This window comes from Pleurodeles waltl, chromosome 4_2, assembly GCF_031143425.1.
Source record: "Pleurodeles waltl isolate 20211129_DDA chromosome 4_2, aPleWal1.hap1.20221129, whole genome shotgun sequence".
In the NCBI taxonomy this organism is placed as follows: Eukaryota; Metazoa; Chordata; class Amphibia; order Caudata; family Salamandridae; genus Pleurodeles; species Pleurodeles waltl.
The window spans coordinates 134,380,107-134,394,039 of record NC_090443.1 but is presented as its reverse complement, the minus strand read 5'-3'; the positions used below and the strand labels follow the sequence as shown (position 1 = coordinate 134,394,039).

At 45.2% G+C, this 13,933-nt stretch overlaps 1 protein-coding gene across 2 annotated transcripts in view; it reads right to left on the bottom strand.

The window, feature by feature from the left end:
• Positions 1 to 13,933, bottom strand: part of ESPL1 (extra spindle pole bodies like 1, separase) — a 434,914-nt gene that overhangs the window by 384,589 nt on the left and 36,392 nt on the right. For both annotated transcript variants that reach the window (XM_069230952.1, XM_069230951.1), the window contains exon 9: positions 1,978 to 2,122. In XM_069230952.1, coding sequence (XP_069087053.1) covers positions 1,978 to 2,122 — 145 coding nt within the window. The remainder of the gene's footprint in view (positions 1 to 1,977; positions 2,123 to 13,933) is intronic.

Below are 13,933 nucleotides of genomic sequence, written 5' to 3'. Positions count from 1 at the left end.
CTTGTAATGATAGGTGCAACATTTGTCTTCATGTTGCAGTCAGCCAATTGGAGGATTCGCAAGTGCAAGGTGGTAGGCAAGGGGGGGGTGGTGGGGGAGGAGGGAGGCACTCTTGTCCAATCACATTACTCAATTTGACGTTGCACAACACTCATGAACATATCTGTCAAGACATCTATAAAATTTCACCCTTAATTTCTCAAAAACGACTAAATGGATTTAAACCAAATCACAAAAGCTCGCATTCTGGGTAAAGAGCCAACTTTCTGCCAAATCTGGTGTAATTCCATTCAGCTGTTTTGGCTGAAGCAATGTTCAAATACCCTTATGAAAACTGCAAGGGGAAACTGCATTTTGGGACCACACCCCTGTTTCTCCGACCCCCTGACTAACGGATCACCTCAAAGCTTTCCAGGAGGGAACTGAGGTGAATTAGTGATTTTTGGGAACTTTCCATGACGATCCATCAAATGTCACAGAAGTGATTGGCAAAACAAAACAAAAAATTCATATGATAACATATGTCTTAACTAGAACTACATAGTGACGACCACCACCATGATATATTTTAAGATTGGAGGGCACTCATTAAAAATTTGATAAGCATGAGAGAAATTCAGCAAAATAAAAGTAACTAGCATGCATATGTTCGTAGGGGTTTGTTGCACAACACCTGGACGCATACAAGCACACAAAGATTTGCATTTCACAACTTTGAAGCAGTTTCTACTTCTATCAAAGGTGGCAGACTACTTAGATCAAAACATGAAAAGAGTAGGCCTAGGGGAAATGTTTGTTAACCTGGTGAAATCGTGTAATTTTCATCATTTCTCACTTTGATTATTAAGCAAAGTTATGCCACATTGTGTATTTTCAGGTGTTTCTGTAAGAATGTATCGCTGGAACAATGTGATTGAACAAAAACAGAGATTTGTTTGTGGCACTGTTTTTTGCTGTTTTAGTAGATGAGAGGGCACATTTCACCCAAATGTAGTACTAAATGCCAGATTTGGATTTTGAATAATTTCTTATGCAAAAGTAACTTCACGATTTTCAGACATACCTAGAAAAGCACCAAGTCACAAAGCATTTTTCTTTACCATAACTATAAAATAAAAATAACTATAAAAATAGTTTAACAAAAAAAAAAACAGCTGGAAATCTTCATAAAAATAGAAACTTTATAATTCTCGAGTCTCATCCTTGGAACCGAGGGTCATTCCGGTAACAGAGAAATAAAGAGAGAAAGACTAAAATACATAAATTGAGTGCCATTAACCAGTTTTAAAATTGAAAAGTTGATGCAACAAAAAAGCGGACTTCCAAAATTTCTGTGAGCATATTAGATGAACAGTACAACCCTCAGAAGTGGGATCCTGCTGGCAGGGAGTGATGAACATTCAACTAAGGGTTCAACCTTCACTCTTGCAAACCGATGCTAGAGCTCCTCAGCTGCTTTGAAAGGAACTGAGCAGTTTCCTTTCCTTTTACAACTTTGTCCTTCAAATATTTCAATTTTTTCTCAGCACAAAATAAGCACTACTGTTCCATATATTTTTTTAAACTCAACTACAAGGACTACTAATAATTGTGAGAATAAATGCTTTTGTTTACAAAAAATGTTTAATGAATATAAACTGAAGTTTAGCCTTTAAATAAGAATTCTAATTCACTGTGTTTATAATGTATCTCCCATTTCTAAAATAAGTCCTGCATTCTGCTCAATGATAAAAATCAGTGACAACGATTTTTAGTGAAGATTCCATGAAGGAGTACCAGATTAGGAATTTTACATTTATTAACTTTATTCAGTACATCTGCAGCAATATAAACATCCATTGAGAAAAACTGCATAAGCAAAGTTAGCCAGTGAAATAGTTGGGGATTCTAGAACCTTCACCACATCTGCACATACATGATCATACCATAGTCTGTAATAAGGTGCATTAGCACAACATTCCAAGACATCAAACCTACCTCTTGCATCTTAGCTTCAATGGTGCAAATATAAAGCCAGAGGAGTGCTTGTGCCTTGTCATCCATCAGCTGGTCTGTATTTGCAGGCATTGCATGCACAGTATCCAAGAGGCGCAAGGCCTCCTGCACAGAATCCAGAGCTGTGCTATATAACAAAAACAAAGAGGATACACATGAGGAACAGCATACCAGATTAGAAGCCCTGTATGCTAGAGAAGGAGTCTAGACTTTGCACAGCACACAATTGTGAGGGTCTGCAGAAAGAACATACTAGAATAAGGCAATGAGCATACCAAATTTCAGGGTTCGTACCAACTCAATGGTAACTGAAGAGTAACAAAACAAAAAAACAAAAAAAGCTTTAGAAAGTTAAAACGCGAAAAGTTGTTCTGGGGAATATAGACAATTCCAATACGAGATCATTTAGGAGGCATTTTACTATATGTACAAAATTGGAATAATATATGTACAAAATTGAAGTATTATTTGATGGGGTCAGGTACCCACCTCGGGTATTACCCACAACCTTTGTCAGGGTGAACCCTTAAAGTCACTAAATTAACCTGAGCTCAACGCCCTGGTAGCTATGGCACCTTTCTGACTTACGTCCTGCAAGTCCCAAGCCACCACAGAACTACATTTCTAAAGCCCCTCCTGGGAGGCACTTAGAGACCCATTGGGTGGCAGACCGAAGTCACAGCAGGCTCCAGGTCCAGCTGCCACTGGTCAGCTGCTTGCTGTGCCTCTGCAGCTTCAACAGGAGGACAGTCTTACGCCTAATGGAGTCCACGTTGTCTTAGGTACAAGAGGGAGAGAAGGTCATGTCTTCTAGGCTCTTCAAGTTTGACAGCAGTTTCAGTCCCCTTCTGATCTTCCACAGGCCCACAAGTGTGTGCCAGGAGGTGCCACATTCAGGCCTGTCACAAAACAGTGAATGGCAATGACCCCTAGGGAAGCCCTAAAAAAGGGGTAAAGGTTTGCAAAGCCAACCTCACAATTTTGGCATTTTCAAGGTCGGCAAAGTCTTCGGTGGGCGGGGGGAGGGGAGGGGAGGGGGAGGGGAGCGACAAAAAGACAGAGTGTGTGTAATATATATATTATATGGAAAATGTCACTAACCCAGTGTACATCTGTTCGTGGCATGTTCCGCTGCAGATTCACATGCTGTGCACTATTCCTGCCATCTAGTGTTGGGCTCGGAGTGTTACAAGTTGTTTTTCTTCAAAGAAGTATTTTCGAGTCACGGGACCGAGTGACTCCTCCCTTTCTGCTCCATTGTGCATGGGCATCAACTCCATCTTAGATTGTTTTCCCGCAGAGGGTAAGGTAGGAGTGGTAGAGTGAAAATAGTAAAGATGTCCATGCAATGGAATAGAGATGTATGTACAAAGTTGAGGTAAAGGAATGTTTATTTACATATGTACAATTTCTAATTGCAACTTAAACGGCTACAGGCTCCCGGGGAGGTGGGAGGGCATATGTGAATCTGCAGCGGAACATGCCACGAACAGATGTACTCTGGGTAAGTGACATTTTCCAGTCGGTGGCATGTGTAACTGCAGATACACATGCTGTGCACAGATTACAAAGCAGTAACCCTCTCCAAAGCGGTGATTTGAAATAATGTCCTTAGTACAGCCTGTCCTACTGTGGCTTGTTGTGTTGCTAACACATCTACACAGTAGTGTTTGGTAAAAGTATGAGGTGTGGACCAAGCGGCTGCCTTACAAATCTGTCATTGGTATGTTACCTAGAAAGGCCATTGTTGCTCCTTTCTTTCTAGTGGAGTGTGCCTTTGGTGTAATGAGTAGTTCTCTTTTAGGTTTTAGGAAACAAGTTTGTATACATTTCACTATCCATCTGGCTATGCCTTGTTTGGATATAGGGTTACCAGCATGGGGTTTCTGGAATGCGACGGACAACTGTTTAGTTTTACGAAATGGTTTTGTTCTGTCTATATAGTACATTAGAGCTCTTTTTATATCTAATGTATGCAGTGCTCTTTCTGCCACTAAGTTTGGTTAAGGGAAGAAGACTGGGAGTTCCACCGTTTGGTTTAAATGAAACAGTGAAATGACCTTTGGTAGAAATTTGGGATTTGTGTGGAGAACAACTTTGTTTGTGAACTTGTATAAAGGGTTCCTCAATAGTGAAAGCTTGTATTTCACTAACTCTTCGTAATGAAGTGATTGCTACTAGAAATGCCACTTTCCAAGTTAAGAATTGGATCTGACAAGAATACATGGGTTCAAAAGGTGGACCCACGAGTCGTCTAAGTACAATATTAAGATTCCACGAAGGTACTGGTGGAGTTCTTGGAGGTATGATCCGTTTCAGTCCTTCCATGAAGGCTTTAATGACTGGTATTCTAAATAGGGATTTTGTGTGTTTAATTTGCATATAAGCCGAAATTGCAGTGAGGTGTATTTTGATGGATGAAAAAGCTAGATTTGCTTTTTGTAGGTGTAGCAAATAACCTACGATGTCTTGTATGGATGCATCCAACGGTGTGATGTATTTTGCTTGGCAGTAGAAGACAAATCTTTTCCATTTGTTAGCATAGCAATGCCTGGTGGTAGGTTTTCTTGCCTGTTTAATGACTTCCATACACTCGTTTGGAAGATTTAGCTATCCAAACTCTAAGACTTCAGGAGCCAGATTGCTAGATTGAGCATTGCTGGATTAGTGTGTCTGATCAGTTGTTTGTGTTGCGTTAACAGATCAGGTCTGTTTGGAAGCTTGACGTGAGGTACTACTGATATGTCCAACAGTGTGGTGTACCACGGTTGGCGTGCCCACGTTGGTGCTATAAGTATTATTTTGAGTTTGTTTTGACGCAGTTTGTTTACTATAAAAGGAATGAGTGGGAGAGGGGGAAAAGCGTAAGCAAATATTCCTGACCAGTTGCTCCATAGAGCATTGCCCTTGGACTGAGGGTGTGGGTATCTGGACGCGATGTTTTGGCATTTTGTGTTTTGGATTGTGGCGAACAGATCCATGTCTGGTGTCCCCCACTGTCGAAAGTGTTTTTGTAGTACCTGGGGATGAATTTCCCACTCGTGAGTTTGCTGGTGATCCCGAATGAGATTGTCCGCTAACTGATTGTGAATCCCTGGGATGTAGTGAGCTATTAGGCGTATATTGTTGTGAATTGCCCAATGCTAATTTTTTTGTGCTAGGAGGCAAAGCTGTGAGGAGTGTGTTCCCCCCGTTTGTTTAAGTAGTACATTGTTGTCATATTGTCTGTTTTGACAAGAATGTGTTTGTGAGCCAGAAGAGGTTGAAAAGCTTTTAGTGCTAGAAAGACTGCTAGCAACTCTAAGTGATTTATGTGTAGCTGTTTTTGCTGGTTGTCCCACTGTCCTTGTATACTGTGATTGTTGAGGTGTGCTCCCCACCCAATCATTGATGCATCTGTTGTGAGAATGGCGTGAGGCACAGGGTCTTAAAAAGGCCACCCTTTGTTTAAATTTATGGGGTTCCACCACTGAAGCGAATAGTGTGTTTGGCGGTCTATCAACACTAGATCTTGGAGATGACCCTGTGCCTGCGACCATTGTTTTGCAAGGCACTGCTGTAAGAGCCGCATGAGTAACCGTCCGTTTGGGACAATTGCGACGCATGTACCATCATGCCTGGGAGTTATATCACAAATCTGTCTGTGTAATGCTGATTTGGTTGTATTTTTGGTACCATGGTGTGGAATGATTGTACCCTTTGTGGGCTTGGACTTGCAATCGCTTTTTGAGTGTTGAGTGTAGCTCCCAAGTATTGCTGAATTTGGGCTGATTGCAAGTGTGATTTTTTTTTAATTTATTGAAAACCCTAGTGTGTGTGTGTGTAGGGTATCTATAACGTAACGTGTGTGATCTTGACACTGCTTCGGAGTGTTGGCCTTTATTAGCTAATCGTCAAGATATGGGAATACATGCATGTGTTGTCTCCTTATGTATGCTGCTACTACGGCAAGGCATTTTGTAAATACTCTGGGGGCTGTTATCCCGAAGGGTAACACCTTGAATTGGTAATGTTTTCCTTGAATAACAAACCTGAGGTATTTTCTGTGAGATGGATGGATGGGTATGTGAAAATATGCCTCTTTTAAATCCAGTGTTGACATGTATTCCCCCTATTTCAGTAATGGGACTACATCTTGTAGTGTCACCATATGGAAGTGTTCAGATTTGATGTATAGGTTGAGAGTCCTGAGATATAATATTGGCCTTAGTGTTTTGTCCTTTTTGGGAATAAGGAAGTACAGGGAATAGACCCCTGTTCCTTTTTGTTGATGAGGTACTAGTTCTATGGCTTGTTTTGTTAATAGTGCCTGCACCTCTGTTTGTAACATTGTTAGATGTTGCAACAATAGTTTGTGCACTTTTGGGGGAATATCTGGAGGGAAATGTGTGAATTCTATGCAGTAACCATGTTGGATAATTGATAGTACCCATGAGTCTGTTATGTTCGACTATTGATCGTGGAACATTTCCAGTCTTCCTCCCACAGGGGATGTGTGTTGTGGGAAGGTGATGGCGAAGTCACTGCTTGTTGCTAGTGGCTTGTTTTTTACTTTGGAATTTTCCCCCAGATTTGGGAAATTGCCCTCTGAAGGACCCTCGAAACCCCCCTCTTTGATACTGGGATTGGTATGAGGGCTTAGTGATGTAGATGGTTCTGATGGCTGTGGCCTTAACCCCCCCCCCCAATACTGCGGCTTCCTAAAAGTCCCTCTGTATTGGGATGAGTAAAGCGCTCCCATCGCTTTGGCTGTATCTGTATCCTTTTTCCTCTTCTCTATGGCCGTGTCCACTTGTGTGCCAAACAGCTGTTGCTGGTTGAATGGCATGTTGAGGACCGCCTGTTGAATCTCCGGTTTAAAACCTGATGATCTAAGCCATGCATGGCGTTGAATTGTCACTGCAGTGTTTACTGTTCTTGTGGCAGTATCGACTGAATCTAATGCAGACCTTATTTGATTATTAGTTATAGCCTGTCCCTCCTCTACTATCTGTTGAGCTCTTTTTTGGTATTCCTTGGGGAGATGTTGAATGATGTCGCTCATCTCATCCCAATGAGCTCAGTCATATCTTGCGAGGAGGGCCTGCGAGTTCGCTATGTGCCACTGATTGGCTGCTTGTGATGCTATCCTCTTTCCTGCCGCATCAAACTTTTGGCTCTTTTTATCTGGAGGGGGTGCATCTCCAGATGATTGAGTTGGCCCTCTTCCTCGCAGCGCTGACCACTACTGAGTCTGGGGGCAGCTGCTGGGTGATAAATACTGGGTCTGACGGTGGTGGTTTGTATTTCTTCTCCACCCTTGGTGTTATGGGCCTTCCCTTGACCGGCTCCTGAAAAATCTGTTGGGCATGTTTAAGCATGCCAGGGACCATTGGTAGAATTTGGTAGGAAGTATGCGTTGAGAACAAGGTATTAAAAAAGGAAGTCGTCCTCTAGTGGTTCGGTGTGCATGCTCATTGTGGAAAGCAGCAGCCCTAGCCAAAACCAGTGTGTAGGAGGTGCTATCTTCAGGTGGAGAGGGTTTAGACAGATAGCACTCTGGGCTATTGTCTGACACAGCGTCATCATAGAGGTCCCATGGGTCTGTATCTTGATGCGACTGCACGGTTTGGGTGACTGTGCAGTGGGTGTAGCAAGAGGAGAAACACTTCTTAGAGGAGAATGCGGAGGAGAATGTGCTGGGGAAAACTGGCGTGGCGGAGATTGCTCTCTTGGCACTTTAGCCTTTGGCTGCTCAGTATCCGAACATCCTTGGAAAGCCAGTTTCCTTTTAAATGTGAGAGAAGGTGCTGTAAGGATTTTTCCGGTATCCTTGCTTGTCTCTCATCAAATTCTTCCATTTGGTGAAGTTCTTCCTCGAATCTGTGGCTCTTTCATCTGTTTAGAAAGTCCATGTTCCTCAGTATATGAGCCTTTTTTCGGGTCCGAAGCCGTTTTTTGGGGCACCGAAATGCCCATGGTGACAGTAGGCCTCTGTTCCGAAAGACAGTTTCGGGGTTTCGATTCGACGAGTCGATGTCGAACCTTTTCGGAGACAGTGTCTCGACTCGATTCTGAAGACTTCGATGCGGATGTGGCCTTTTTTGTGCCGAGGGTGTTGCTTGGTCACCACTTGATCTCTTGCGGGTAGAGCCATAGCCTTCCGGCAGTGGCGTCCCTGAGGCCTTTTGTTTGGTCTTGGACTGGCTCTGGGTTTGGGTCGGGGCAGGCGTACTCACGTGTTGGCCTGCTGTCGGTGGTCGGTCTGCGTCGGAATCATCAGAGTCGGATCCTTGAATGGAGATGGCCATCTCCCCTTCCTTGACATTGAGGTGCTCGGTACTCTTTGGTGCCATTTGTAGTCGGCTCGACCTTCGATCCCTCAAGGTCTTCTTGGAATGGAAGGACCTGCAGGCCTCACAAGTATCCTCTCGGTGATCCGGTGACAAACACAGATTACAGACCAGATGTTGATCTGTGTAGGGATACTTGGCGTGACACCGAGGGCAGAATCGGAATGGGGTCCAGTCCATGAGGCTTCAACGCTTTTTGCGGTCGGGCCGACCAGGCCCAGTATGGGCGCGGGTGCCCCGAAGGGCAACTGAAGGTGTGTTTCACCAGTGCCAAGGTGTCAATGCAAGATGGTTCGTGCTCTAAACAATACTGACGCTTTTCGGTGATTAATGAATTTTTTCCAAATCGAATAACCGGAGGAACACGTCCGAACCCGATGGCGGAAAGAAAACAATCTAAGATGGAATCGATGCCCATGCGCAATGGTCACACGGTCCAGTGACTCAAAAATACTTCTTTGAGGAAAAACAACTTAACACTCCGAGCCCAACACTAGATGGCTGGAACAGTGCACAGCATGTGTATCTCCAGCTACACATGCCACCAAACATATATGTATATATATATATATATATAAGGGGGTGTACTATGGTAATCCTGGTGTCCCACCACATCAAACACTAAAATCTAGTTTTTAGGCATTCCCTGTACCACCCAACAAAATAAGAGTCAGGAGTCTGGTAAGAGCAAAGCTGAGCTTTCAGCAACCAGGCAGTAAGATACACACAAAGTGTTTTGGTATTCTGTTACCTTCGTGGAAACACACCCCAAATGTCATGCGACGCCCCAGCAGATCTGTTAATTAGGAAATGACATTCAAGCAGGCACGGACACTAATGTCAAAAGGATTCCCCCACAGACCCCTTGCACATTCTAGTAAGGTTCAGTGGGGTCAGCCTATTGTTTAGCCTCTGGGAGGAAGTTCACACCTCAGTCACGAATATTTAAATGCTAGTTAGTGGCTGGCTGAAGGGGGAAAAGAAAATGCAAATTTGGCTTCCAAGGGCTGGCAGGGCAAAGTTTAAGTTTTTAAAAGTTACCTTTCCGCAATATTGAGAACAAATCTAACCATCATTGAATTGGATTGTTAAGAACTGTTAATATATTTGTTTAAATATTTTTCTAGCTACTCCAATTTCTGAGCTACAGGATTAATATGTATTATTTCATCCCAGTGTTTCCCTATATAACTGCCAAACTTGTTACAGTGAATATAGCTTTGAGAGCATTTTCACTGTGAAGTCATGTTTAACAATACATTTTACAAGTCCTAGTTTTAAATCTCATGCATCCTGCCATTATGCACAATACAGTCTAATTAGAGGCGACTTTTGTAAGTGTATTAAAGTAAGGCTTAGGCCTGTCAAAACCGGTTAACTTGATAGGTCTAATCTGCAGTTAAAACCTGCACAGCAAGGCTACTGGTAGAAGCCTGCAGTCACATTTACTTTGTCACTGTATTGTATAACATGATCGGTGTTACAATGAACTTATGATATTTAACATACTGACCCTGGGTACACCTTGGTACCATATTCTAAGGTCTTAATTTAAAAATAGCAATCGGAAGCATGCCAATTTAAGCACAATGAAAGGAGGAGTACAACTGAATAGCAGCGGTAAAGTGCAGAGTTTTAAAGACAGCAAAAATGTAATTCTGCAAAAAGGCCAAAAAAGAAAAAAAAAGAAAAAATTAGGGGTGATCCTGGAGACAGGGCAAACGTCTAACACTATAATTGTTATATTATAAAAAGGTTAACTTTAAGTACAACTGGATTAAACAAGTATTAGGGAAACCTATATTTTTTCTCCCCAAGTCCAAAATGTTCACCCTTACGTCGTCAATAAACTTTTACCTAGCCCCCAACATGTGCTCTGTTGTAACTGTCACTGTTTAAGTTAGCGGTCTGAGTGCAGGTTATCTGCAAAGATCCACAAACAGCTATGAGAAACTGGAGTAAAGAATATACTCGTTTTGCAAGCGTTTGCAACATAGTTGAGATAATTCTTCCACATAAAATATTAAGTCCAATGGCAAGTATAACAAGTTACCAACTTAAAGAGCAAGTTACTTACCTTCGGTAACGCTTTTTCTAGCGGATACACTAGCTACCTGTGGATTCCTCACCTAATGAATTCTCCCCATGCGCAGCATTCGACAGAAACTTCTTTCCAGCTCTGCACGTCGGCGAGGACGTCACAATTGCCCGACTCCACGCGGCTCCACCTGACGTCATCGTGGCAATAAGAGGCCCTCGCTGGCGTGCTGACGTCAGTTTAGTTCCCTTTTTTCCGTGCCTTCGATAACTTATTTCTCAAGCTCCTGTATCGTTTGCTGTTCAAAGGGATACTTTGTGTTTTTCCGAGATGTCGTCCACGAAGAAGTCAGGGTTTAAGCCTTGCAGGGAATGCAGAGGTCGAATGTCTGTTACTGACCCGCATAACGACTGTCTATGGTGCCTGAGCTCGGACCACGACGTCCAGGAGTGTGGTTCATGCCAAAAAATTAATCCTGAAGCTCCGAAGGAACGCAAGGCTAAATTGTTTTTAGCAAAAGCTAAGAAGGAGAAAAGGAGGCACCATAGGTCTTCGTCGGGAAGTCGAGTCATAAGAAGCGGCGCCATCGCGACTCCCGGCGTCGTTCCAGAGGAAGCCGGTCGAGGTTGAGGTCTCCGCCTGCCCCGCACCGTAAGTCCTGGGAGGTCAGCCCGACGGTGTCTCCTCAGCCTTGGACTCTGCAATCTTCATCGGCCCCGTCGGTCTTTGAGGTGGTGGAGCCTCAGAGTCATCATTCATCTCCAGCGCATCCGGATGCTCAGGATTCGAGTCCGGCTCCGGCTCTTCAAGAGTATCCTGCCTTCCCTGCTCTGGGGACGGATCCGGCGGCATTTCTTAATGCCACGTTTGCTATATTTCAGAACATGGTGCCGGATGTGGTGCGCCGTCTGGCCCCACTGGTCCCTTGGCATTTAACATAGGCGCTCTGGCTCCGTACATACAGATGCCGTTCATGCCATTCTGTCCGGCAGGAGACACTAGCCCGGCGCCGGTGCCGGCGATGCAGCCCTCGACATCGAGAGAAAGGCCTTCGACGCCCGTGTCTATTGAGATGGAAGGGTCCCGAAGCCAGATGGCGTCAATGGGTGGAGGTCGAGTATCCACGGCACCGATGGATCCATCTCTGGCGTCTGAGGGGTCCGGAGATCCTGTGATGACGCCTTCTTGGCACCGCTCTCCGACGTCAGTCCACTCTTTGTCGACACCGGGGCTGGAGGCAAAATTGCAGTCCAGGAGAAAGGCCCTCAGGTTGTTGGAGGAGAAAGAGTACCAAAGGCAGCTCCTTGAGGAAGGGGAGATTGCGGAGCCCCAAAGTGAGTTTCAGGGTTTGGACACGGCCAGTGGGCTGGATACTTCCCCAGAGTGGGATTTGGCCTCGCCAGGGGAATATACTGAGGAGGCAGCCTCATTCCATTCTTTCATCAGGAAGGCTGCTGATTTCCTGGAACTCCCACTTCCAATGGCATAGGTTAAGACCAATATCCTGACTGAGGTGCTTCATTCTGCCACGGCTATTGCGGATCCGTTGTTACCATTTAATGAAGATCTTCTGGATCCCGTAGGAGAGATTTGGAAGAAGCCTGTTTCTTCGTCAGCAGGTCTGTGGCCAGACGGTATAGGTCAGCGCCTGGAGACCCCAAATTTCTTTCAAAACGTCCATCTCCTGAGAGTCTGGTCGTGCAGGCGTCCTGTTCGTCACAGTCTGCTCCTGGCTCCTTCCCTGGTGTACCATCTGACAGGGAGTCCAAACGCATGGAGCAGTCAGCCAAGAAGGTTTTTCTCCTCATGCAGCATGTCAATGAAATCAGCTAATGCTACGTGTATCCTGGGCAGATACATTCATGCAATAATGGATGCAGCTAAAGTAGCGTTGCCGGACATGCCCCAAGACTTGCATGGCCTCCTGTCGGATGCCCAGTCAGCGGCGATGCAGGTCATACAGTAGGGACTTGACACCACGGACTCTGCTGCTAGAGCCATGGGAACCTCCATTGCCATCAGGCGTCATGCTTGGTTGCGCACGTCTGGGTTCTCATCGGATGTTCAAGCCACGCTCTTAGACTTGCCCTTTAATGGTGCTAAATTATTTGGCACTAAAGCGGACTCTGCGTTGGAGCGCTTTAAGGAGTGTAGGGCAACAGCAAACTCCTTGGGCCTGCAGGCTGTTTCGACCCCTTTTAAGTCCTTTAGATGGCTGCGGGTATTTGGACGAGGGGCTTCCTTTTGTGGGAGATCAAAGCAGGCAGGCCAGCAGCCTTCTAGCCTTCCTTACAGATTTAGGGGGCGGGGTAGAGTCCGCACTAGAGGAGCCATCCAACAGCAGCACCCTTCCTCTTCCTCAGGGGGGGATGCAACAGGGGAAGCAACCCCCAGTCCTCTAACCATTGCTTCCAATGTGTCTCCGGTAGGGGGAAGGTTGTCTCTTTTTCTTCCCAGGTGGGAGTCGATAACATCCGATTCCTGGGTCATCCGTGTGGTAAGGAAAGGCTATGCCCTTCCCTTTCAGGAGATTCCTCCTCCCTTCCCTCCCCGTCCTTCCTTTTGTTCAGAAGATCATCTCCTGTTAGAACAGGAGGTTCTAGCCTCAAAGGGTGCAGTGGAGTTGGTTCCAGAGCAAGAGAGGGGTCAGGGACGTTATTCAAGGTATTTTCTGATCCCCAAAAAGGATGGTCGCTTGAGGCCTAGCCTGGACTTGAGGATTTTGAATTGGTTCCTCAAACAGGAGAAATTCAAGATGTTGACTCTAGCACAGGTACTTATGGCGTTGAACAAGGAAGATTGGATGTGTCTGTCGACTTGCAAAATGCTTATTTCCATATTCCCATTCTCAAGTCACACAGGAAGTATCTCCGTTTTGTGGTAGGGTCGCAGCACTACCAGTTTGCGGTCCTTCGTTTTGGTCTTACTTCCGCACCTCGGGTCTTCACGAAGGTGATGACGGTTGTTGCAGTGGACCTCAGGAGGAAGGGAATAGCAGTATACCCTTACCTGGACAATTCGTTGATCAAAGTCAAGTCTCCGGAGCTTGTGCTGCATCATCTGCAGATGACAACCCAATTGTTGTTCAGTCTGGGCTTTTCGATAAATGTGCCCAAGTCTCACCCGGAACCCTCTCTCAACGCCTCCTGTTCATAGGGGCAGTACTTGACAATACATTGAATCTGGCCTGTCCTCTGCAACAGCGGATTCAGGAAATTCAGGCGTTGATTCCAATGTTTCAAGAAGGACCGGTTGTTCCAGTCCTCAAGGTCCTTTGTTTGCTCGGTTTGTTCGCTTCTTGCATTCTGTTGGTCACTCATGCACGCTGGCACATGAGGGCTCTTCAGTGGTGTCTCCGCAGGCAGTGGTTTCAGCAAAAAGGGATCTCGAGGAGTCGATAAGGATCTCCAGAGACACTGCAGTGGATCTTCAATGGTGGGCTGTGGTCGGCAACCTGTCTCAAGGAAAGCCGTTCTCATTGCCGCCTCCAGTGACCACAGTGATAATGGATGCCTCCACTTTGGGTTGGGGAGCTCATCTGGGGGACCTGGAGATCCAAAGGTGTTTG